This window comes from Anolis carolinensis, chromosome 4 (assembly GCF_035594765.1).
Source record: "Anolis carolinensis isolate JA03-04 chromosome 4, rAnoCar3.1.pri, whole genome shotgun sequence".
Classification (NCBI taxonomy): Eukaryota; Metazoa; Chordata; class Lepidosauria; order Squamata; family Dactyloidae; genus Anolis; species Anolis carolinensis.
In genome coordinates this window covers 152,138,688-152,166,367 of record NC_085844.1, presented here as the reverse complement: position 1 = coordinate 152,166,367, position 27,680 = coordinate 152,138,688, and the positions used below count along the sequence as shown (strand labels likewise).

The 27,680-nt window shown below is 36.9% G+C and overlaps 1 protein-coding gene across 17 annotated transcripts in view; it reads right to left on the bottom strand.

Annotated features, from left to right (window-relative positions):
* The window catches only part of znf644 (zinc finger protein 644), a 70,265-nt gene that overhangs the window by 15,723 nt on the left and 26,862 nt on the right, over positions 1 to 27,680 (bottom strand). For 8 of the 17 annotated variants that reach the window (XM_062978025.1, XM_062978019.1, XM_062978021.1 and 5 more), the window contains 3 exons: positions 6,319 to 9,331; positions 5,512 to 6,117; positions 2,704 to 2,826 (listed from right to left, as the gene is read on the bottom strand). In XM_062978025.1, coding sequence (XP_062834095.1) covers positions 2,704 to 2,826; positions 5,512 to 6,117; positions 6,319 to 9,295 — 3,706 coding nt within the window. In that variant the 5' untranslated portion in view covers positions 9,296 to 9,331. Of the gene's footprint in view, positions 1 to 1,829; positions 2,648 to 2,703; positions 2,827 to 5,511; positions 6,118 to 6,318; positions 9,332 to 24,020; positions 24,098 to 27,680 lie in introns of those variants that run through there. The other 9 variants (XM_062978024.1, XM_062978030.1, XM_062978029.1 and 6 more) reach the window with 6 other exon arrangements.

Below are 27,680 nucleotides of genomic sequence, written 5' to 3'. Positions count from 1 at the left end.
GTTTTGTGTTTGTTGCTATTTTCAGAACATGATCAATTGATGAGGATGGTGTGTGATATGGTGTCTCATGCAATTTAACAAAAAGTTAAGGAGTAGTTACATTTATCCAGTCTTACAATTACACACAGCCCTTTGAAGGCAACCATCTGGCTGATGTGGCCCTCTATGAAACTGAGGTTGATACCCCTGATCTAATCATAACATAATACAAGCATATTATTATTTGCCTCTCACAGTTCTAAGGACTTATCAGCAATAATTTGCTCATTCATATTGTTTTTCTAAGTCCTTTAAGAAAGGGTATAGCAAGCTGGAGTTATATTGTAATACAATTCCCATTTGATACAACCATGATGGGCAATGGTAAGTGATAATGGGAGATAGAACCCCAAACACTCAATTAATCAGAAACAGGTTTTGAAAACAAGTTTACCTACACCAAGTTCGTAAGGACTCGTGTCCCAGCTCAGTATTGCCTAGATGACATTTATTAGTGTAGACATAAATACTAGTAAGATGCTAACCAAGGATGCATTTGACCAGAAATTTAAACTGAGCTTTGGGATTTGTTTCAAATCCAAGTAAAATATGAACACTTGCATTAATAAGATGTAGTGACGGTGAAAATAAAATCATAGTTATGATTGGGGCATATACAATCATCATTCAACAAATCAAACATAATTCAAAATCGAAATCTTTTTAATTTCATCAAGATCAGTAGCACTACAATAAGACATAATTTTCCTTTTACTCTGCTTACACTGAACTTTGTGGCAAATATCAGTTTAAATTTATCTGACTAGAAGTTTGTATAAATTAGAAAATGGCATGTCGGTCAGGGAAAAACCTGCAGATTTTAAAAGGCCTGCATCATCCTCTCTATCCACAGAACAGTGGGACATAACTGCTCAAATTTGCCACTCAGATCAGTAGGAAAATTAAGAAAATTGAGAATAGTTAAAAACATGACTTAATCCAGGAGCTAGGATTCAAAACTAGGAGACAGGTAACAACCTATTTTGCTCATCCATGATGTAATCATTGAGGTAATTGAATGATTTTAATGGCATTGTTTGCAACAGTAGCTTCTACAAGTCACTTCAACAGTACAATTATAGTTAAGCCAACTTATCTCCACATAACATTATTTTGGATGGCAGTGTAGTGGTCTCAAAACCTTCACACTTGGGGAAAATTATTTATATACAGTGTTCCCTCACTACGTCGTATAAATCCCTCACTACTAGTATAAATCATAAAATAATATTATAAATCCCTCTTTCTACTTCCTTCCTAAGGAGAAGCCTAAGGAAGGGAAAGAAAAGGAGGCTGAAGAAAGCTTTGTTTTCGCCTCACAAAGGCAGTGGCAGCGGCGGGAGAGTAAATGCACTTGCTTGAGGGGCAAGGAGGGGACAGAGATCTTACCCACAAACAACACAAATATAGTGTCCCAACTTCGCGGATTTTCAATTTTCGTGCGTGGTCCTGGAACATAACCCCCGCAATAAGTGAGGACACACTGTAGTTTGATTACTTCACCCCCAGCATACTTCAATATTCCATGAACTACAGTAACATCTCCTACGCACTGTGCTTCCCTTTTTAACGTGGACTATTGTAATTAGACTATTCCTACTTTGTACTGTATTCCATTAAATCTAAGACATGCTATTTCTCAATTAAGGAGCTTCAAAAAAAGTGTGAACCTTAAATTCTATCTTTTTCCAAAACTGGCTTACTTCCAAAAGAGAGGAGAAAGAAGGGCCCCAGCCCCAAATGACTCTGCCAGCCCCCACCATTTTGTCCTCAGCCTGATGACTGTTTACCTGTATTTTTGCTAAGCAGTGCTTCCTGCATCCGCTGCCTCCTCAACGGACCCACAGTTAATACTTTATAGACTCATGCAGATAGATGACTCGCAGGTTACTTCATACTCCCTCCTTCACCCCACAGGAAAGATTGCACTACAAAGCCCCATTGAAACAAAAAAAGTTATTGTGCATGGAGAAGATATTCTAAATGATATTCTAAAATATTTCTTTCAAAAATTAAAGCTTTAAAAATGAAGTGTGCCTTAGATTGGATGATACCTTACAATTTGGTGAAATGAGGTATTTTTTATTATTTGCAGTTCAGAAAAATCTAAATCAAAGTATCGAAAAAACACATACCTGTGTTTTATGCTATTACCTATTTAATTCCATAAAAGTCCCAAAACAGAAAAAGTTACTCAGAATAAATATAAAAGAAAAATAATCAGAGTTTTTGACTGAAACAACCTACTAGAAGCTGGACAAATCACATAATTGTTTATGGGTAGCCTACTTTGGTTTCAGTTCACCTAATAAATTAGTTAAAATAATGGATAAGTGAAAAAAAAGATTCATTTTCAAGCTGGGAATCTCATTAAAATGCAGCTCCTTTTGCATTTAGCCAGAAAACAAAACAAAGAGCATTCAGCTCTCAATTGTTTGCATACACGAAAATAATGCTGGATTTAAAAAAAATGAAAATAAAAATCAGGCATGAAAAAATGGACAACAGCAACAAATGTTTAGAAGTTGCTTAAGTTCTGTTTATCAGATTCAACTTTTCTTTCAGAGGATTTTAAATGTAAATTAAATTGGAATATGAGTTTTTCAAGTCTGATGAGGAAAACGTATACAGACAGACTTGATTTTACATCTGTAACAAACATACCTGTCCCAGTCAAAAGTCCAGCACTCTTCTTTCGTGCATAAGCGCGTAAGTGGTTGGACAGGCTAACAGCACTTGTAAACGCCGTATTGCAATGCACACACGTTCTAAGCTTCACAGGCATACCTATCATTCAAAAGAAAACTATAATCCAGTTCTATCTTTCAAAGCAAACTCTGAAAGTGTTTTGAAAAATTCTGTATTAAAAGTAGATTCTAAGAATATTCACTGCATCACAGCAAAGGAATTTTCTGAATTCATGGTTATTATTTTCCTATGTGACATTTTGGTAAGAAAACTGGAAGGTGTTGATTCAAATCCCTACTCGACTTTGGATTTAGCAATTATTATCGCTTTCCTGAAAATCTTCACATTTCACAGATTATTTCCTAATCCTAAAAGTACAGTTCCGTTGAGAAGTTTCAAACTTATAATGTTCCCAATAAAGAACATTAAGAATCCTAGTTGACAAAGTGGTAATTAAAGTGTTTTTACCCACAAGGCTGTAAAATGCTCAATACTAAATTAGGTTACTGATGAAGGCTGGGAAAAAGGTGGTAAAACACACTACTGCACAACTGTTAGAAAAAACATTTTATTCAATGCATTTTATCTTCATTACTCTGAATGCGTAATCAATATTGAAAGTTAATGAATTCTATTTTTTATAAAACTTTGTGCTAAATAGATGATCAACAAACATCTTGGTTATCACAGAAAAGAGCATACAGTGGCACAATATCAAGCTATATCATACGAAGAAACCACTATAAATAATGTTTTCTGTACTTTTGTTCTATACACACACACACACACACAAGTTTTCACCATCTTCATATAGACTAGTTTTGGAAAGCAGCAAACAACTTCTTCATGATTCCTATAATATACTGGAAGGGGGAATGGTTAGTGGGGGGGGGGGCGCAGAACGTCTTCTTGTCAAAACGAAAATCCTGCCAGCAGTTCAAAAGAATTGTTTTAGGAGACTTTGCGAGGACACAAAAAACTGCAGATAATGGTGAACCCTATTAAAGTGAAGGACCTCTAACCCAAGAATTCCATAGCGTTGCCCTAGAAAACACCGAGAGAGGACATATTTTGTCAGACATGGGTAAATGAAACAGTGGATAATGATTTAGCAAATATGAGCGTTGTACCGTACTGAGAATAACCAGATGCTAAAACTAAAGTTACATTTCACATATTTCAATAATGCTTGAGACAAGCCTAAGTAGTTTTAATAACTGAAGCAGCAATGTGAGTTGATTGTCAAATACTATGCTAATCATAATTAGCATAGGATTTATTTATAACTGTTAATGTTTATTTATACTTGTTACTGTTATGCAAGTAGTGTTTTAAAGTTAAGTGAAACCTAGAGGATTTGCTACCTAACATTAAGCATTACTAATGCAGAAAAGCAAAACACCTCACATTTAGCAAGTCATTGAGCTTACCATTGCCTCCCAAGATTATGAAACTTGTCTAAGAGATAAGCGTTTTAACAGGAATGTCTCTTATTTTAAAGGAACTTACTTAATATCCAAATGCAGCATTGACCACTTTTATAGATGTTAACTGATTTTTTAAGTCTTTCATAGTAACCTCAGAAAGGATTTGGTAAAGATAAGGTACTTCACCAAGTAAAAATAAAAGTTGGAACAGAGTCAGTAATACCATTCCCTATCTGGTGCCATGTTATATTCTGTAACTTTAGATTGTAATCAGAGAATCGAATATTTGAAACTAAACTAAAAACTGATCCTACACTTTCAATTCGAAGTGGTATAACACAGCAAAAGGTCAATTCCACAAATCTCTGGATCATGTAAAACTCTCAGTAATTAAGACCTGAGCTACAGAATTGTAATACCAACCTGGTAGTAAAAACCCATCGAAATAATACAGAATATAAAACAAGATCATGCACTTTCAGCAGACTATGGTACATAAAACATTTATTCAACTTATGCTGAGGAATTATTATTACAACAAAATTTGTACAGAGCTGTTATCAAAGGTTTCCACTGCCCCAATCCATGACAGCCAAAAATAAATAAAGAATACAGTATAACTCCCATACATGGGGAGATACATGAAATCACACAAAATGTTGAACGCTATTGAAATGGAACTTCTGGCTCAAGAATATTAGAGTCTCCCTAAGACTTAAAAATGCCTAGAGAGGGCATATTTTATTGGGCATAGATAAAGAAAACTGTAAGTAGAAGTTCCGCAGATAGAGAGGTCAAACTGTATTCTCAATCTATGCTGTAGACTATGATGCAAGTAGTCCAAAAATAAAATTAGTGTCAATTTTATGTACAATGACTAATAAAATCTTTTTATGTATTCTGGCTGCCAGTTACCTTGATATAACCTAAAATAGATTAGGTCACACAATGAGGTATGCATTCATGTAGGTAAGAGTCTTACTCTAAGTAAAACAGGAATCTTAACAATACAAACAGATTTCATACACATCCATAGTCACTGGAAAGATAAAAAGGTTCCTCAAAATATAACGGTTAGGTGAACTGCCACCATATTTAGATGTATGTTTACACGTCTCTTGGTTATATACCATTACAGAGCAAAAGCCACTTTCTATTCAAAGATCAACTTGCCTATATGAAACTAAGGAAATGTTCAAATGAAAGATTAATTTTATATAATTTATGTGGTTAGACTTTTGTAAAGGAAAACTGTCAGTTCCAGTAAGAATCTCAAACACTGAAAATAATCAGTAACAATTTCTAGTTATCATAATTGTAAGGAAATAATAGACCCGACTATAAACAACTTTCTCACCTGATTGCGAAGTCAAATCCATTTTTTGTGGCTGATACATCAAAGGACTGTCTTCATCTAATGGAAGAACACATTTTTGAACAAACCTCTTTCTTGCAGTTTGATTATGGATCTTTTGCGGAGAGATATCAGGATTTCTTTCTTCTCCTACCCTTTTACTTTTCAAAAGTTCTATCAGTGTAAGTGACTGATTATTTTTTTCATCATGTAGAACTGATTTTGCTTCATCACATTCATTGAAGAAACTCAGCCCATCTTCCTCTGATGCAGACACCGATATATCTTCAGTCTTTAGGCCATTGCGGTATGCTTCAAGAGGTATAACATTTTGAGATAAAAAGTCATCATTTGATGAAAGTTTCTGAGCAACAAATGGTCTGGGAATAACACGTCGACTGTTCAATGCCTTCAGGATTTTTTCATATTTTTCTTCATTTTGCATCATCTCATTTAGAACACAGATTGGAGATTTGTGTGCATCCCATTTGGTTTTACCAAGCCTTTTTAGGTGTCCTCGCACATGATTAGATAATCCAATTTTAGTGTCAAACCAACCGCCACAGAGCTGGCATGTGTGTTCTGAAGAGTTTTCTGACTTCTCAATAGCTACAAAGATAAATGATTGATTGATCAGTTTGTCATACACTGGAGAAAGCTAGGCTGCTCAAAACAGATACATTATTGTTTTAACCAAGACTTAAAAAACACACTATCGCAATAGACAGGGTAAAGTTATGCCATGTTCATTGTATTCTATGTCCCCTTCACCCTGCATATTAAAACTCCCTTCCCTCCAAAAAAACTTACCTTTTCTAACTCGTTTAACTGGGGTCCCCGTCACAGTTCTTTTGAAATGCTGCATTTTATCACTTGTTGCAATCTGCTCAGGTGAGACAACATGACGGGCTTCGTAGCTTAACCCAGCTCTGTGAAGGTGTCCACGGACATGATTAGACAACCCAACACCGGTTTCAAAGGTTGCTGGACAATATGGACAGTTTTTTTTCTCAAGAGATAAGTCACTCCAATGAAAAACTGAGTTATGTTTAGGCAATGTTGTGCCTATATTTTCCAAATTATGAGCGTCTTGAAAATCATGAAGGTAATTGCTACCTTCTCCATCTTCATAATACTCAAAATAAAATCCATCATTTTGCTCATATCTAAGAGAGGATTTACCACCAATTTCTTCTTCCATGTTATCTTTAAATAAAGGGAACAGGTTTACATGGTCCTGATTAATATCATTGTAAGAGCCATCCTCCACAGACGGTGTAGTGTAATCACACAGTTCAACATTATCCCATGAACTTTCATCCTCCGTTTCATAGCTGTCTTTTTCCCCAGCAAGTTTCTGCAAAACAACAACAGTCATTTTATGTAGAAAGTCTGGATAACCGTCCAAATCATCTCCAGTTACAGAGCCTTCCCTTTTGGATCTTTTAACCAATCTTTTTACAGTTACATGCTTATCTTTATAGACTCCTGGTCTTTTTGCACCATAGTTAAGAGAATCCATATTAAATCTACTATGAGCATTATTTGAAGACAATAAAGGAAAGGACTTGGCAGCTTCCTTCTTTAAGTGTAAAAGATAAGGGCTGCTAGGTTTTTTAATCCTATGTTTTTCAAGTTTGTATCTATATAAATAATTACTGCTTGCTTTGACACTAGCCTTTTGCTTTCCTGCATGATGTAAATATTTAGGTTTTTGGCCAGTGCTATTTCTACTCAAAATAGACGTGTCTGCAGAATTTTGACCATACACACTTACAGCTGACTGTGCAACACTTTTCCGAGCCTTCTGTATCCTGGGGGGTCTCCTGTGAAGTTTTGCAAAGTTACTTGACTGGAATGCAGAGCCAAATGGTCGTTTCATATCTTGTTTTAAAAGAGAGGTCTTTGGAAAGGCAGATGATTGTTTGATCAAATGTTTAGTCCTGCTACCAAAATGTAAAGATTCATCTATTATGTGACTTTTTCTTTTTTCTACTCTAAGACGGCTACCAAAAGGATCTATGCACGATGCTGGATGCAAATATTCCATATGTTTTTTTAAAATGCTTCTGGCTGATGTAACAAAGGGACACAATTTGCACATATAGTCAGCTGACTTTTTGGCTGATTCCATATAGGAATCTTTCACTAAAGTCTTTTTCTGTGCTTTTCTCTGGGATATATCTGTAGTAATCAATGAACACTTCACTACTGCCCCATGAGCAATCCCTCGATGACATTCAAGTTCACTTTCTGTTACTGCCATAAAGTTACATTCTTCACAGCAATAGTACCTTTTATCTTTCTCATGGGTTTTAGCATGCTGCACAAAGGTTTTGGGACAATTAGTTCCAAATACACATTGTGGACATTGTAACCGTGCACTCCTACCCTCATCCTGAAGTTCTTTCAACTCACGAATTTCCTCCATCAGTTTCTGTCTTCGTTCCTGATGAATTATCATATGTTTAAGAAGGGAATTGCGGTCTCGAAAGGTCCGGCCACATTCCCTACATGCATAAGGCCTCGGAACATTTAAATGACGAAAGTGACTATTACCATCCAAGTGATACATCATGTGCCTGTGCAGATGCTTCTTTTCCCTAAAATTCACATTGCACTTTGTACAGGGATAAAATGATGGCTCATCAGTACTGAAATTAGAAGGTGTTTCTAAATCATCTTGTTCACATTTATTTAATAGAGTATTTGAAAGAAAAGTGCTACTGTGAACAGGAGAAGTATCATCTGCACATGTATTACTTGGATTATAAATCAACTGTTGGATGGCATCCACAACTTCCAATTCCTCGTCTGTTGATTCAGGCTTTACTCTAACTAATGAATAGTTCTGTGATTCTATGACTTGTAAACTCTCATTCTGCTCTGAAAACGCAATATCAAATGAATCTGAATTGTCAGGAATATAATTTGATTCATTTAAACAGTCCTCAGTATAACGTGTTATCTTGCTAACATCCATCTTTCTTTTTCTCCTTTTCTGTACACCAACTTTAGGTTCAACTGGTGATTTATCTACAGTTTCTTCATTTGTTGTAAAAAATTCTATGAAATCTTTTTGTGGATCCCAGTTAGCATCACTGCCTGTTTTGAAGTCACCTGTACCTGAGGAAGTGCCTGTTAATGATTTTCCACCATCTTTTTCTAGGGAACTTTTGCTATCCTCACATACATCTACTTGAGTTACTAAAGTGCCGTCTGACTTTATGCTCTTTCCTATAGATGGCTGCATGTCACAAGAAATAGATGCAGAGGGAGGTAGATTTTTCACGGAATGTGTCTGGTTCTTAGCATGTGCTGCTTCAGGTAACAAAAACAAAACCTTCTGTTGATTTGAATTTTGGGTTGAAGTCTTTGTGGAAAGCTGGAGATCATGTGCCACCGTTGCAGATGAACAAGAATCTGCTTGATGGCCCACAGTCTGTGCAGTAGTTAATGAAATGTTGCCCTTTTTCATAATGGAAGTCTTGGCTAAAGTGGAGTGTGAAACTGGTCCATTAATAGAAGTTCCTGCAGACAGAAGAAAGTTTTCACTAGAAGCAACAGGAGCACCAGTGTTTATAAATATAGATGTCTGGCTTCCACTTAAGGCTTTTTCAGACTTGTCCATTGATAGCTCTTCAGGCAGAGTAAAAGTGTCTTTCTGAAATGATGTTTCAGTTTCTGGTGATTTGGGAATGCTACTCTTCTTTTCAGAGATGAAGCTGCTGTCATCTAGCAGTCCTTTAGCACCAACTCGCTCAGTATTGATCTCTGCCTCATCCATAGTGCTGGTCTGCTCTGCCCAATAAGAACATTTATGCTAAAATAAAACAAAAGAAATGTATCAGGATTTCCATCTAGGTTCCTAGGAAATGCAATTTATATACACACACACACACATATATATAAACAGGTTTAAACTTTGACTAAACGAATACAATTTACTGCAATATCATTTACCGTAAGACATATATTACTACCCTGTAACATATCATATATAGCCTGAGTAGCCTGAAGGCAGCAGTTCCCATCTTATCTTGAACTACTAATTTCAAATTTACATTTTATTAGTCTAGGCAGTCTAAGATGGGCTCTGTAGGTTTGTTCTTAAATCAAATTTGTATGTAAGTCAGAACAAGGTACATTTTTAAAGTATAACTCCATTTTTTTAAAAGTTTGGATAGCATAAGGAAGGGTTAACGCCCCCATAACATTTGTTTTGCTGTCCATGCTCCTGTTTAGAAAATTTCACATCACTTTCTGTTTTTGTGACATTGGTTTTGTGAAATTGGTTTTTGGGATGTTGTGGAAACAAGGATTGATGATAAAGCTTCAGTGGAGACACCTTTTCCCATGAGATTACAGAAGTGAATTTCCCTTCTTAAGAGTAGATTTCCTCTCACTTCCTATTGCCTCACCCTAGTTTGTAACTAGAAGTCATATGTAAGTCAGATGTTTGTAACTTGGGGACTCCCTGTATTGGCATTTTAATCTTTGTTCTAGGTTTTTAATATATGTATTTTAATTATCTTCTTTTGTATCTATGTTTAACTATTATACTTTGCCTTGAGCTGTGAGAATAGGTGGATAACAAATGAATTTTTATATTTATATTCATCATCATCATCATCGAAGCTAAGCATGCTCAGAACTGAATAATAGTTGGGTTGTCAACCAGATGCTGTTAGGCTATATTTCATAGAAAGGAAATGGCAAACCACCTCTGAGTCTTCCCTGACTAAAAAATGCTATGAAATTCACAGGGTTGCTGTAAGTTGGAAAACAGCTGGAAAACACATACACAAATACAAAATATAATATACACATTTATAATGAAGGAACTCAATTTTTTTAAAAAAATTCCTGTATAGAATCACAGAATTATGGAGTTGGAAGAGACCTCACGGGCCATTCAGTCCAACCCCCTGCCAAGAAGCAGGAAAATCACTTTCAAAGCACCCCCGACAGATGGCCATCTATACACACGTATATATACATGTATAGGTCTAGACATTTTTATCAAAATACTGACAACCAAAACGTGGGTTGACTTATTCATGTTAATGTTAAGTACTATCCCTTAACTCTTATAAAAAAATAAACTATGTTGTTCCCTAAGTGGTGAAAGCATGAGCTGATGGGAGCCAAAAAGAAACACTGATCTCCACTTCTCTCTCAATGCTCCTATGAGGAAAAGCACCAAAAAGCTGCCACTATGCTATTTTCCCATCCAGGTATTCAAAAAGCCAGAAGTGGCACAAGGGGGGGGGGGGGTGATGTTTGTTTCATGTTCTCCTGGAACAGGCTCAGTTTTTGCCTTTCGCCACTCTATTCACAGGAAGGGGTGGTTCCTTTTTTTGAATAAGAGTTAATACTATACCTTACATTTTATTTGAAAAAGAATCATCCCCTTTTCCTGAGAATGCCTGGGTGGGAAAATAACAATGGCAATGGTTAGAGGAGGTTGGCCCTGAGGTGGTGCTGCCGTTTTCCCCTCTCCACAGAAAGACCCTCAACTTGTCCTCAGATCATATCAAAATCCTTAATTTTGGCCTCAAAACTTACATGAATATATACAATATGCCACATTTTTGTATACTTTATAAATACCAAATAATCAACATTTGCAAACTATTCAAAATCAAGGCAATACTTAGGGGTGGAATCCCTTGCAGTACTAAAAAGTGTATATAATGATTTACTTCCAATAATTATACAAGCATCCAATTTTACTATTTCCACTTTTAATATTTATTACAGTTTTATCTCTGCTTAGAATGCCCCCAAAACCCTTTTCAATAGTTATGATAATAATACAGCGCTCAGTATGAATTAGAACATCAAATGCATAGAGGCTTAAAAATTGGTATGACAGATCTAATAAAAAGCAACATCAAATCATTAGTGAAATAAAAAGCAAGGTCCAAGTATCTTTCATATCACCCTTGAAAACGTAAGAATAGAAATTAAGTTACAGATTTTGCGATATTCCTGTACAGATGAAAGATTTGTATTTTCTCCAGCTTATTATACACAGACATAGACAAATGTGTGCTCAGTCAATTTGAGAGTCTATATTAGCTTTTCTCAACAGGAAGCAGCGTTGCTAACGAAGTGGTAAATTCAGTGTTAATGAGTGGCTTCACTGTACCACCTCTGAGGTAAAACCTTTCGTGTTCCATGTTCCACCCATCTGTTCTGGTGTTAGGGGTTCAGAAAAAGAACAGACGCTTCCCATTTAAAGCAACTTTGTTGGTACCCCCTGAACAGCAGGGCGGTAAACTAAGAATATCATATTTACTTGGAAAATGCAATTATCATTATCAGAATGACTGTAAGAAAAGCTTCAGCAAGTCTGTATAAAGATAACAGGCTGGGTTGCTTCTCCATGTTTAAAATGAATTACTACTATAGACAATACTATTTGTAGATGAATATGCAACATAATGCTTTTGTCTATATTATAATTTTGTTCTTATATAATCCAGCCTAGCTGACTGACCTGAAATTTCAATTTAAATTAAGTGTTTGTTTATAATGTTTTTGAATATCAGTAAGTAGTTAGATGTTAAAATAAACAAATATATCCCCCATCTAATTTAATAACCGGTCTATGAATCACTTATGAGACCAGTTCCAATTTGATAGTCCACAAAGTTAATAAGTGATAAACTATATTCTCCCTATTTAATCTTCAATTTTTCCTAGCTTCAGACTGAATTATATGGTCAGTGTAAATGTGCCCTTAAACGCTGTCACCATAGCAGACACTGACAATAGCTTGTCTAGCAGTTCTATGAGTAGGATTACACTGGATAGGTTTTGGTTGACAAATACAGCAAATGTGGAGAAGTGGCTAAAGCAAGTGAAGAAAACTATTTGCCCTTGTTCTTGGCTGGTCACCCAAAAGAAGCTGCAGTTAGTTATCAACTATAATAAATTATGAACACACGTCTCAGGGAGGGATGTTTTTCATCTTTTGTTTAAAATAAGTGGCGATATGCTTACTTTAAAAAAAAAATCCCTGGACCCCTGGTCTTCAACAATTACAGACCATATAATTTTTTTGTTTTGGGGCAAGATCATCAAAAGGATGGGTATTTTCCAGATAGTCTTTGATAATATCAGTTATCTAGACCCATTTCAAATTGGTTGAGATCACCATGGTCACCTTAATGGATGATCTCTGCATTTGACAGAAAAAGTGTGTCCCTGCTGGTATTTCTGAATTTCTCTGCAGCTTTCAATATCATTGGCTATGGTACTCTTCTGGAAAGTCAGGGGAAGTTGTAAATCAGGAGCACTGTGCTTCAGTAGCAGTGGTCCTATTTCTCAAGTAGGTTATTATATGGCATACCACAAGGTGTTATTCTATCCCAATGCTGTTTAATATCAACATGAAACATCTGAGAGAGATCGTATGGAAACATGGGGTACAGTGCTATCATTATGCTGATGATACCCAAATATACTTCACTATACATTTAATAATAGCATCAGCTGAGGATAACATTTCCTCTGAATGTGTAGAGGAGGTAATGAGCTGGATAAGAAAAATCAACTAGCTGAATCCAGATGAGATAGATATGCTTACAGTCAAGGACCAGCCACTTTGGATCCCAGTTCTGGGAGAAAAGCAGGGTACAACTAAATATAAGAACAATAACACCCAGTCCTGGATGGGAACTAAAAGACACTCCTCCTGAAAGACTATGTTAACTGTTCTGGGGTGCTTCAGGAGCCATCACCCCAAATACAGGCAGTCTCCAAGTTACGCTATCCAAAGTTTTTATATATATTACTAGCTTTGCCCGGCCACGCGTTGCTGTAGCTTATGGAAATCATTTGTTGGCCAGGTGGAATAGCACTGAATAGCCTTGCAGCCTCAAAGCCTGGCCATTTTCTGGAGTAGTTGGAGTAGCACCCTCAATCAAAGAGCCGCTTTGAAGCCTGGCTACTTCTTTTGTACGGGAATCATTGTTTGGCCAGATTGAATTGCACTGAATAGTCTTGCAGCTTCAAAGCCTGGCTGCTTTCTACATAAGGCATCCTTGCTAGGCCAGGTTGAATGGGACGAAGAAGCCTCGTGGCTTCAAAGCCTGGGGCTTTTTCACCTAGGAGAAATCTTAGTTGGCCAGGTTGAAAAGCACTGAATAGCCTTGCTGCTTGCAAGCCTGGCCGCTTTCTACCTTGTGGAATCCTTGGTTGGCCAGTTTGAATAGCAATTAATAGTTTCGGTGGGGCAGGTATGAATGCTGCCATTAGGCATCTTGATTAGCATTTAATGGCCTTGCAGCTTCAAAGTCTGGCTGCTTCCTGCCTGGGGGAATCCTTTGTTGTGAAGAGCTAGCTGGCCCTGATTGTTTCCTTTCTGGAATTTCCAATTTCCCTGCTTTCGGAGTGTTGGTCTTTATTTATTGTCCTGGTTTTAGAGATTATATTGTTCTGAATTATTATACCACAGTAATTATTTCATATTATATTTATAATCTTATATTATCTGCTTAGAAGTGGATTATATGAGGTCCCTTATACACAGCTGTATAAAATCAACACTGAAGTGGATTATATGGTAGTGTGGACTCAAGGTAATCCAGTTCAAAGCAGATAATATAAGATTATAAATTGGTAATACAGCTGTGTGGAAGGACCTTGAGTCTACACTGCCATATAATCCAGTTCAAATCAGATAATCTGTATTTTATAGGCAGTGTGGATCAGGCCTAAGTGCACTCTGCCTCTGCCCTGGGCGCCATTTTGGCTGAGGGAGTTGCTAGGATATGAAGGGGGCAGAGTTTAAAGGCAGCCGGGGGGAGGGGGGGCTAAAGGCAGCAGAGCCTACCTTTCTAACTGGCAGTTAGGAGGAGAAAGGCTCTTCCTCATCTTCTGTAATTTGGACTATTTTTCTAGGTTTTTTTTTTAAAATTGAAAGACATATTTTGGATGACTATGTCTTTTGTGGCAAATTTGGTGTGATTTGGTTCAGTGGTTTTGTTGTTTACTCCATAGTATAACGAACATTACATTTATATATATATATAGATGTATATAATGTGCCCTTAAATGCTGTCATTATAGTAGACACTGGCAATACATATATGGCTAGAGTTATACTTTAAAAATGTACGTCTTCTGACTGCCATCTAGTCCAACCCCTGCTATGATGGTAGGCATGGGTACCTATTATATCAGCTTTAGCTTTTACACTGACAGTGCCTTTCCTAAAGTTAGTGAATCTGAAGATGGTAGTGTGCGCACTGGTAACCTCAAGGGTATAGTTCTGCAAATTGCTTTATGTTGGACATTATTATTATTATTATTATTATATTTATTTATACCCCCCTTTATCTCCTCCGAAGGGGACTCAAAGCGGCTTAACATAAAAGCATTAGCGTAACCATTTAAAATATACAAATACAGTGTTCCCTCACTTATTGCGGGGGTTAGGTTCCAGGACCACCCGCAATAAGTGAAAATCCGCAAATTAGGGACACTATACTTATTTTAATATTTATACACTATTTTTGTAGTTATACACTATTTTAAGTCTTTATCAACCAATTGTGTGTTGATAAATCACCTCCTTCTCCTCCCGTTGCTGCTTGGGCTCCTTTTCTCTCCCTTTGGCTTCTCCTTCCTCCCTTCCTTAGGCTGTAAATTGTAATTTTTAATGATTTATAATAATCTTTTAGAGTTTATTGAAAAGCCGCAAAACAGCGAATCCGTGAAAAATGCACCACGAAGTAGTGTGGGAACACTGTACATGAACATTAAAACAGGATTAAATATAAACAGGATTTTAAAAAAATCGCAGTTAAAAACTATTAAAACAAATTCAAAATTAAAAACCAAAGCACCCCCTGAATTGATCTTAAACACCTTCACCTTTAAAAGCCTGCCTGAACAAAAAGTTTTTAGCCTGCTTCCGGAAGGACAGCAGGGAGGGGACCCATTCTGGCTTCCCTGGGCAGCAAGTTCCTGAGTAGAGGGGCAGTCACCAAAAAGGCCCTATTTCTCATTCCCACCAACTGAGCTTGAGATAGAGGTGCCATCAAGAGAAGGCCCTCTCCTGAAGATCTCAGGGTCCAGGCAAGTTCATATAAGGGGATGCAGTCAGCCAAATAGCCTGGACCTGAAACATCTAGACCTTCTTCTGTAAGCTCAAAACATAGCTCCATGATTCATTACTATTAAATCTCAGAGAGATCAGATTACACCAATATTAAAATCCGTTATCTAGTTGTTACTTAGTTTCCAGGCAAGGTATTTAAAAACCATTTAAATCAGTCTATTACAATGCACTTATAATAACAGAGCCCAACTAAAAAACATTTTTTTTCTTGGTGTCTTGGTTTTTAGGCCTGTTCCTGGGGTTACTTGGGGTGCTGGTTCAGAAAATTGCATTGGATTAACCATATCAGCTCTAGTTTCTTAGATAAAGCAATCATGATTTTCTATGGGCAAGCAGATGGCAAATGGTAGACGGTATAGGTTCTGTATCTCAAAAACTAGATCTAATAGGGGGAAACTAGTGCTATTTTTGAAATCAGTTCGTCAAATATATCCGGGCATTGGTCTAACATTTGAGGCACCAAAATGCGTGTTGGACAGTGTAATGTATTGAAATTGAGTCTCTACACATTCTAAAGAGGTTCCAGCAACAAGTGAAACTTTCACTTTACAAGTCACATATTTACAATGCTATCCTATTTATGTTTATTCAAAATTAAGTTTACTCTCAAGAAATAATTGCAGTCTGATTCCCTCAGATCTCTTAAGTCATAAGGTTACTTTATGAGGAAGTGATTTACTTAATCAACATCTTCTCCTTTCTCCCTTACAAAAACAAGAAACAAATTCCGTTAAAATAGCTCCCTTTCGGCATAAAGATTTCATTTTCTAAAAAAAAAATCTTAATGAGTTCTGCAGCTATAGTTGCCTGTAGCCCTATAATGTAAGCTTTAAGAAATGAAGCAAAAAGGTCAGATCTGTCTTCAATATGACAGATCATCACTTAAATGCCTCAGGCTAGTCTTATTGTCTTGGAAATCTCAAACATCAGTATTTTTGCAAACTATCAGCACTTGCTATAACACCCTTACTGCACTACATCTTGAGGTTACTACAGCAGAAATGAGGTGATAATTGCATATTACCATAATTATTCTGCAATCCCCTCTGAGCAAACTTCCTAGGTCACTCATAATTCAGTTTGGATTCAACCTTCCTGTCATATCTATGCTGCCCAGTTTCTCTTCATTAAGATTTTTTAAAAAAACAAATGTACTTATTTTTCTTTTATGTACATTATTAATTCTATTTACAAGTAGGTTAATATTCACTGAATATCTCTCTCATAATGGCAACCTTTTCTGAGCAGTACGGCTACACAAATTATAACTGTGTCCTCATTCAAATGCTAGCTCATTTAACCACATAACCAAATTAAATGTTATGCTAGTGCCTACTAGCACACTTACAGTTAAAGGTTTGTCAAACTCAATTAGAAGCACCATGAGTTGGATCCAAAGAACCATGAGGAGAAGGAAAACAGCCGCAAGTGTTGTTCTGCAAATGCTTCTCCAAGTGCTGGCAAAAGCACTGGCTGGAGCTCTACAATTTTATAATAGGCAGGTTGTATAGCAGCTCTTATACTTGCTTTTGCACAACGTATTTTCCCCCAAAACAACACATCATCAATTATGTAGCTTCACTTTTCTCATGCTGCACTCTATAGTGAGAGGTAAAATAGCTATACCATTAACAGAAGACACATTATGCATATAGAAGCTTTGAACCTAGTCATAAATTTAAAACGTTTAATACAATTAAGAGACTGTAGGAGCCATTTGTAGGTGAAGCCAATGGAAGCCACAGAACTGTCAGAGGATAGCAACTTCAAGACTAAACAGTAATTAGAAAGTGGAATGGGTTAATCCATACAGTATCAAAAGCACTACTGTAAACTCTATTTTTCTGTTTTGGACAAAGATCACTACACAAGAAAGGCAAAGTGGATCAAGTAACCTCCAAGATCATGAATGAAAAATATAGGGATGAGAGAATATTTGGTTCATACAAGACTTGCATTTTCCAAATCCAGCAAGATTCAATTATGCAGAAAAGCTCACTAAAATAATTTTAAAAAATAAAAACATGAATGAATAAGGGACACCCAGCTTCTGCACATACTTATTATCACTCCTGTACCTCTAGCATGCTAGGTGCATACACTGGGGAAAGTTAGAAAACAGAGAAAGTTAGAGAAACATTAAGGTATTGGCCATTCCCATGCTAACCATATCCAACATGCTTGCTCTAGAATCTAATGCATGGCAGATATTTTTAACAGGGAAAGATTAGTGAGGCATTAGAGGCCCCAAAGAAATCCCCACTATCCCAAATACTTCTGCAAACACACTATATCAGATTAAAAGGAACGTGATCACATGGGATTTCAAAAGGAGGGAAGATGAAAGTTTGTTTGCCTCACACCTCCCATGTGTGACTGCTTCCATATCTCCAACAAATTGTGATAATGAAAAAAGTTTAAAACAGTAGAATACAAAAAATAGAGAACTTGTAATGGACTGGGGCATCGAAATGTCAAAATCTTTCCTGCATCCATTAGTGTATAGTTTTAAAATACTTCAGTTATAGAATTAATCTCACTACAATTGACTTCTTCCCTTCCCAGGGTATAGCAAAGGCTTTTCTCTAAACTAAGCATGCTTAGGATTCCTACACATTTAAACTGAAATATAGCACTTGGAGAAATCTCTTATCGAATTGGATTTCCTAGGCAAATAAGACAAAATGGTAGAGTCTAAAAGAGTGTTCACCAAGGATATTCGAAATAGAATTCTGAGTATGCTTATTTTGTGGTAGAACCTAAGACCATGTTGGAGAAAGAAACCATCCAGATATAGCAAGCTAAAGAAAGGGCCACTGTCTAATAACAATAACTATAAATATGTAACATATTCTTAGAGCTTGGTTGGGTCTTAGCCAAGCTCAGCCCCAGGCCAACCCCAAACATTCCAGGGAGGATTAATTTGATCAACTCTCTTTTTGTGATTCTGAGGAAACTCATCATGCCAGCCCATCATCTGTTTCTACTCTTCCCTGTTAAGATTCCCACACCTCAAGATTGATCTTTCCCTCACTCTCTCAGCCTTAAGAGAAATAAAAATAAATACATATAATTCCCTTAACCCTGTCACCCCAAGTAACACCTACACATACATCATACATTTCTTTAATTAACAAAACAGATCCAGCTCTCTGCCAAGTCCGCTGGGTGTTTCTTTCCTTTTCCCCAACTTCCTCACTTTTGCAAAACTTTACATAATCAAACTGCCAGCTCCAATATGTTACCATTCTGTTTCTACAACTGAGCCCCTCTTCTACAACAGACTAGCACAATATCCATTAGACCCAAAGTTATCAAATATCATAACTTATATTATACAGTGCTTATGTAACCTTTGGACTATGTGGTTGTCTTGGAAAACAACATAGATTCTTTCAGTGGACTTCCTGTTGAGAGATTGATTGCCAGAAACGCCAGGGCCGAGCTAAGATCAAATCACAGTTTATGTTCCAGAGCTCATTACAAACTTCAATTAAGCTAAAATGAAAGCTGAAATTTCCAATCTCTTCAAAGACATGCTGGCAGAGAAGAACAAGGCAGCCAAAGATACACTATAACTTTGTCTCTTAATGCCAAACCAGGATATAACATCATGTGTTGTGAGGGAGTCTTCAAGTACAGATAATACTAGTTGTATTAGAAGAGGCAGGAAGACTGCTTGTGAGCAAGACTCCGATGAGGAGCAACAAAGGAAGAGAATCCGGGAAATACTTATGGAGCCCTCTGATGATGATACCTCTGAGGGTTTTGAAGGGGACTGTGGGACTTGGAGTCAGGAGGATGGGATATCAGACTCTGGGAGTGAGGTGATGGATTGGACTAAGGTTCAGGAGATCTGGGAGATTCTTGAGGAGCCCACAAGCAGTGGTACATTTGAGGGTTGGCACAAAGAAGATACAGATGGATCCTGGGGAGTTATGGATTTGGATAGAAGGTGGTCTGGCTGGAGAGATTGTAGAAGGGCTGTAGCTGGAGGTGGGGTGTTGGGTGACTCCAGCTCTGATTAGGATTTGCAGCAACCAGCTGTGGATGGGGCGTTGGCTGGCTCAAGTTCAGAGGAGGACTTGTAGATAAAAGTAAGTTTGTTGCTAATGTAACTTTGCAATCGGCAAGGTGTTTTGTTGGGCGCTTTTCGGGATCTCTGTTTCAGAAGACGTGTTTGGAAGACTGCTTTGGGACGTAAGTGTTAGCCCAGGTTTTTAGTGGCAACGGGGACTGGCATTGTGTGAGTTTGCGCTGGATTGTCCTGTGTTGGTTTTATGCATTAGCTGCCGGCTTGCCTCCGTTGCTTTGGCTCTTTGTGTTTACCTTGGACTGGAATTCGGCGACTGTGATTTCTTCTTGACGACCTGGACTGGAACTTGGTGACTGAGACTTCTCCCTGATGACCTGGACTGGAACTCGACGCCTGTGACTTCTCCCTAACGACGCGGACCGGACGTGGCAGCTGTGACTTCTCCTTTACAACATGGTTTTGCTTTAGCAACGTTTTGGGGCATTGTGTGGCCGTTGGTTACTGTGGGTTACTGCTGGTAGCTTTCATGTGTTTGTTTAGCTCCAACCAGCAGATGGAGCGAGTTTCCAGCCTTTTCAACTAAGTTTGTTTTAATCTGGATTATTTCCCAGGATAATCCAGATTATATCCCAAGTTTGGGTCTTTTGAGTTCTTTTTGGACATTGTTACCTCACACTGAAGAGAAAGTGTTTTGAGCCTCCTTTTGGTTGTTTGTTAGGCTCCTTTTGTTGTTTTTGCAATAAATTGAGTTGTTTATATTGGCTGGCGTCTGACTCATAACATCATGAATCAATGAAATGTAAACTGGAAAGGAAATGCTCCACAAATAATGTTCTTTCAATTAACAGCAATTTTTATACAACAGTGTTAGTGCATTGTTTTAATTAGAAAAATTTAAGCATGTCAGGGAATTAAGTGTTTTAAGACTGGGAGGTTTGCTTGTAAGTCACTGCAAATCAAAAAAGACAAAAATTGCAGCAAGGCAGCTAATCTGATGGAAGAAAATCCAAAACAGCTAGTAACATAATAGTTTTAAAGAAGCCTGAAGTCAAAAGACATGAACCAAGATCTTAATCAGGACTTTATTAAGTTTAAATATTGTGAGGAAAGGGGGGATGTTTCTAAGCATGATTGAAAATCCAAGTCCTGAGTCTATAATCAGAAGGACTGGAGGAGGTGTAACACAGATTTCAATTAGCTAGCTGTGCTAAAAGATCTCAACTTTTTATATCAAAAGTACAAAGACGGTGAATGTCTTACTCTTCCCCTAAAAACATAAAAGCCAAACATTATTTGGATCAACCTTTCCAAAGAAACTGGAGAAGATTGCACTCTTATTTATTTTTATTTACCATATTTGTACCCCGCCCTTCTCACCCAAAGGGGGACTAAGAGCGGCCTTATAATAGGCAACAATTCAATGCCTTATTAAACAAACAATAATAAAATAAACATATACATTAAAAACATGAAGATTTAGAAACAACATAAACCTTAAAACCAATTATTAAAAACCACACATTCAGTAATTGTAGTCAAGGCCATTCCTGTCGTGACTGCACATATTCCCTCTTTCATAGGAATGAAGAAAAACAAGTGGCAGAAAAAAACCACCTTTGTGGTATTTACCTATCAAAAGTTTTAAAAAATGGACACTGAAAAGTGGAGAAGGTTACTAAAAAATTCTGGCAACATAGAAACAATAATAGTAAAAATTATTTTAATCCAGAGGAACACCAAAAAGGTTTCAGCTTTTAAATTACAAAGGAGGAGATTGTATAGTAGACAGTTTTGTCAAGAGTCAGACGCCAATTAGCGAACAAAAATAGAGTTTATTCAGCAGATAAGCCAAAAAGTAATGTTAACACAGAAAAAACCTTGAAACACTTCACTATCAGTGCTTCAAGAGCAGTTCAAACAAAAATATAATTCAGCAACACAAGCAGGTAAAAACAAAGCTAAACAAACTCAGTGCAAACTGCACTTTCTGAGTCCAAGCCCTGCCAGCCGGCTCTGTAGTTTTCAAAGGAACAGTTCCCAAAAGAAAACACCAAATTGGTCAGGAAACAAACAAACAAACTAAGAATGCAGTAGACTGCTTCCACAATGTGGATAAAGCCGAAGGCTCCAAAAGGATGGTGAAAAGACGTCGTCCGGGATTCCAAGGTCAGGTCAGGAGATAACAGCGGTGTCCAAAGAGCAAGCCAGGAGTCAAAAGCCGGTAGTAGTCATCAATCACAGGGCGAAGGCAGTAGCAAGGTCAAATTCCGATCCAAGGTCTGAAGAGGGTGCAGTCATCCAAAACAGGTCCACGATAAGACACAGCGAGAGCCAAGCTAGGTGATAACAGCAGATTCAAATCATAGTCCAAGTCCAGTCTTCATGGAAACACAGAGATCCCAATGGCGCCTCAGCAACACCTTGCCACACGCAAAGTGCAGTGGCCAAACATTCCCATTTTATTCCCCTTCCTCCTGGGTGACCAAACACTCACACCCAAAAACCAGGTGTCCCAAATCTACTCAGAGTCTGAGCTCCACACAGCTAGAGCTCGTGGATCTGGAGTACCTAGCAATTCGTCGGAGTCCCAATCATCCTGCCCACACTTAGCCCCATGAACACTTAAAGAACCATCCTCCCTTCTCCAAGCATCCCAATTGGGATCAGCTCCTGCAGAAACCCCAGGTTCAGAAGTATCCATAGACCCCAAATCCCCAGACATCTCCGGTGGCTGTGCCCATTCAGTGCCCGCTTCCCCAGCCACCACCTGTTCCTCAGCATCCATCTCCCCATCTGAATCTTCCTCAGAAGATCCCCCATATAGCTCTCTAAGTCGCTTCCTGCGCAACTCCTCCAGTGAACCCTCATCACGAGGGTTTTTTCTTCCTCTTCGAATTCCATCCCCATCAACCATAATCCCCGAAGGCGCAGTCACAACAGTTTAATACTTTTGGTTATACATTGAATGGCTGTAAGACATTTTTTTAGAAAGATCAAATAGCCTACTCATAACATACAAATCAATGATTGATAATAGACCAAAGTATTTCAGAATAAAAGTGCACTATTTATTTTAATTTTGTCCCATCTTTCTCCCTGCACAGGATTCATAAATAATAATTAATGACAATTAGCAGAACAGATAATAGTTTGAATCAAAGGTATGTAGAACAAAAATCTTATTGTGGAAACTTATTGTGGCTATATGAGAAAGTATGTCAATCTTGCTGTGTTGTAGTGTGGACCTGTAAATCAACTTCGCTTTTAATGATTCTGAAAACATTCTAATTTCCTACTGAAAACTTGAACAAAAAGATACAAGGAATAGTTAACATAATGAGGACAGACCTTTAATCACTAAAGTAATTAATATGCAAGAAAGATCTTGAACATAAAGTACTATTCATTTTCATAAGCACTTTGGCATGTAAAATATATAGTACACTTAAGAATCCCTAGAGTTTCCATTGAATTAATTCCCCCTATGAACATACATAAAGTATTCTCGTTTTCTTCAAAGCTGAGACTATACACTTGTAACTGCCAGAGCTGTTACAAAAAAAAACTTGACTTGATGCTTCAGCCTGAAGAATAAAAGAAAGTTAAGCACTTTTTAACAACAGGTACAAGTACTTTAAATCTGAACAAAACCAGAATTTAAAGTTTGAACTTAAGTAGCATGCATTATGTATGTTCCATTAACAAAACTAACCTATTTGTAAAAGGTAAAAACGCCTCAAGCTAAATTAACACTATAGTTTTCCATTGAGTAATAAAATATCAAAAACTAGAACATCTGTTTTCCAAACTAAGAAGCTACTTAGTACGCATCTATATCACGTGAAAAGGAAGAAGGGACTGGAAGGGGGAAAGTCTTAAAGGTGCTTCTGGTTACTGCGTGCCTTCAAGTTGTTTCCAAATAATGATAAGACAACCCTATCAGGCAGGTCCCCTATTAAGATTTATTCAAAATAAGTTTGCCTTTGCCCTCCTTTGGGGCTGCATGTGTGTGACTTGCCCAAGATCACTCAGTGGGTTTCCATTGACAAGCAGTGATTTGGCTTATACAAGATTTGGCTTATACAAGAGTTGTAGCCCAATGCTCAAACTGCTATTACATTCCTTTTTTCCCACCCACCCTCCTCCTTGTTTATGCTGCAAGAGACTAACAAGACTATTTCTGGGTATATTTTCAGTGGCAAATAACTAGTATTAATGGAATTTCTATACTAATTAAACCACTTAATATGTTTTTCTTTATTAAATATTTAATAGTTTTATGCATTTTTTGCTGACAGATTCATTCATTATAAATTTTAATAATCGAGGTCATATCCTTACCCGCTGCTTTCAGATCCATTCTCTTATCTTCATTTGGATAATATTCAAAGAAAAATTAATATTTTCACTATCAACATCTGAGAAAAAAAGAAGACGACCTACTTATGGTCTGTCCACATAGTATACTGTTATAAACTTGAAGAAGTGGAGAACACAGCAGCTTTCAACAGTGTTAGTAATTACGATCTGCTAAAACAAAAACTGAGAGCATGAAAGAAGCTTCCGTTACCCCAATGATTTTTTTGAATGGACATGCTCTGAATGTAATTCAATTTGTTTGTACAAATGATTCAAACCTAAATAGTCTACTGAATTTTTAATTCAACCAAACTCTTAAAGTACAATATTATGCCGATATGAAGAATTTTCAATCTATAAATGCTTAGAGCTGTTTCATAAATTTACACACTATGGGTCATGTACCACTTAACAACTTTCAAATGAAGATATGAATTATTGCCACAGAGACTTACTGTGTCTTGGGTAATAGTTCTATCTTGTAGTTCAGGGATAGGCAATATTTGCCTTCTGAATTATTACAATACAAATTCCTATCATTCATGACCACTGGCCATGGTAGCTAAAGTCCTAAAGATCTAGAGAATGTCTGTTTGCCTATTTTCCAGACCTTAAATTTGTCAGCTATAAGCCATCACTATTGCTACATTTTGAATTGTATAAGCCAACCTGAGAATTTTAATTAAAATGAGGAGACAAAACAGGCACACCAATCAATGCAGAAATGAAATTTTGAAATGTGTCTTGCAAAAGTATTCGTTTTTTAAAAAAAATGGATGCAGGAAGAAACATCTACTTATTTTTTTATCTTTGAAAAGTGGGTCAGCTAAGAAAAGATGACATAAATGGCCTACCTTTTAGATTCATTTACAGAAAATAAAACTGCTGAAAAAATGTTTATGAATATTAATACTATGACATAAATGTGAGTACCAAATATTTTCTGTCCATGTTTCACCTTATATTTGCCATGTATGGAGAAAAAAATTGTTTTTAAGCACAATTCAGAATCCCGAATCCTGTGACAACCCAGTCCTCTTAGTCTGCATAATGAAATCACAACTACAGATAACTGCACACAAAAGAATCCTGAATCCATACAGAACTCTCGTGCTTAAGTAGATTCAAAGAAGTGCAGAGCACCAAATTCACATCTGAATGACCATGGAATATTTTATAACACAGTCCTAAGTTTTATGCAGTAAAGACTCTAAGAACATACAGTGGGCCCTTAGTATTGAGGACATCCCATGGACATCAATATGTGTGGATATTCAAGCTCCAACAATGGCATAGTAAAACGGAATCTTTACATAAAATGAAAAAAATCAAGGTTTGCTTTTTGGATGTTTTAATATATATTTTCAAACCGTAAATGGCTATATTTGTGGATACAGCCAGCCAACTATAATCCTACATATGCTTACTTTGAAGTAAGTCACAGTGAACTCAGTTTTGAGTGTGGTCTTGTATAAAAATAAATAGTATGCCAATTTGCCAGGAGACGAAAAGTCAATGTTTCAATACTTTCCACAGAAGATGGGAACTCTCATCTGAGGCCAGAATAGAAACACAAGCAACTAGATCACAGCAAATCCAGCTTGAAAGATGATATAGAGTATTCCTCCTTCAGCTCCTTATTTCTTTTCCATTCTGGCTACTAAGAAAAGAGAATACATTCCATACATACAGAAATCAAGCAGGCTTTCTACACATATATAATATGGGCTGTGCCAAATTTACTGGCATACATTAAATTCATTGTCACATATGGCTACCAAAACTGAACTGGGCTATGTTAGTGTGTACTATATATCAAAAATCCGAAAATATGTATTTTCTGTTGTTGGAACAGGCAGATGCGTATGCACTGCAGTCATTTATACAATGCCACCTATTCTATGATACACTATTATCCCATAAGTGGTATTTTAATTTCTCTAAAAAACTACAATGTCAAAGAGTAATTCCTTTGGAAATATGCTTTATATTGTGTCAAATAAAACTTATTAGTAAAGATAAAGGTCTTCCCCTGATATTAAGTCTAGTCATGACTGATTCTGGGGGTTGGTACTCATCTCCATTTCTAGGCTGAAGAGCTGGCGTTGTCTGTAGACACCTCCAAGCTCATGTGGCCGGCACAACTACATGGAGTGTCGTTACCTTCCCACCGGAGCGATACCTATTGATGTACTCACATTTGCATATTTTCGAACTGCTAGATTGGCAGAAACTGGGGCTAAAAGCAGGAGCTCACCCCGCTCCCCGGATTTGAACTGCCAGCCATTCAGTCAGCAAGATCAGCAGCTCTGCGGTTTAACCCGCTGCGCCACTGGGTTTTAAATTTTGTATTAGTAATATTATTTCTTTCCCATTTATCTATTGTAAAACTACCTAGAAAGCCAAATAAACAGGACTAAGAGTAAAAATATTCCAACTCATCAAATTTAGACACGCAAGCTCAGATCAATTTCATCAGATGTTCAGAATTTCAAGAAAAGGAAAGTGGGTGAAATACAAGCAAAGGAAATAACTCACGCTTAACTGTCACTTTCTAGTAGGTTCAAAACAAGCATTATTACCTAAGGATGTGGGATGTAACAAAACATTTTTACATTTTATCTGCTGCACTATTGGAGCTAATTAGCTGGCCAAAACAGAGGGAAGAGAGAAAAGGATCGTTTGTTCTTTTTCCCTGCATCTATAAACCAGTAAGAGCCATCACAATTGACTCTGCTGGTCATATATTAAAGTCAGCTCCACTGGAAAGAGGAAACATTTAATTATGTGATCATAACTTAAATTGCTTCTCTGAAGAAGTCAATTTTCATGATTTAAAAATCACAGTTCAAATCACTAGTAAGGGAGATTTTTATGTTATTGTCATCTTTATCAGATATATAGTACTGTTTTGAATCCAGATTTAGAGATTTAAACCATATTAGAATACAGGTAAACTCTAAGCGGTTGTTCTGAATTCTTTTCAAATTAATAAAAATTGGTCCCATGAATTTACATTCAGACCCCACCCCCCTTGTTCAGATCTATTCTATCGTCCACATTACCCTAATATGTAAAAAATACTCATGGAATAACATAAATAAACATAATGACACATTTGACTTGGGTTCTTTTTTACTGTTTTAAGAAAAATGAAGTTTGATTAAAATAAATAATCACTTTTATTTTTAAAAGATTGATTTTCATCTGTGCTTGGTTTGTGCAGGGGGTAGAACTACAGGTATTTCAATTCATCAAGACAAGATGGAATGCCAAGTCAGGCAAGTCAAAGACCCCATTTAATGTCACTCTAATTATATCTAAACCTGGTGTTATGTTCCTGCATCTGTCCCTAAGACACCATATGGGGAAAGCCTAAAACTGTATATTTAGATGCACAAGATTCTATAGTTAACACATATTTTGGCTTTGACTATTCTATATTCAGCTCCCTCTCATGAAAATCATTGCTCAATTTCCACATTTTAGTATTTATAGTCTTCATCAGGAAGCAGGGTACTGCCACCAAGTGGTAGCCACATCCTATCTCTTAGAGGCCACTTCAATCTACCCAACCAAGTGGAACTTACTCCACATAAACAAAAAACATTTCCAGAAATGATAAGAAACCAAGGACTTGAA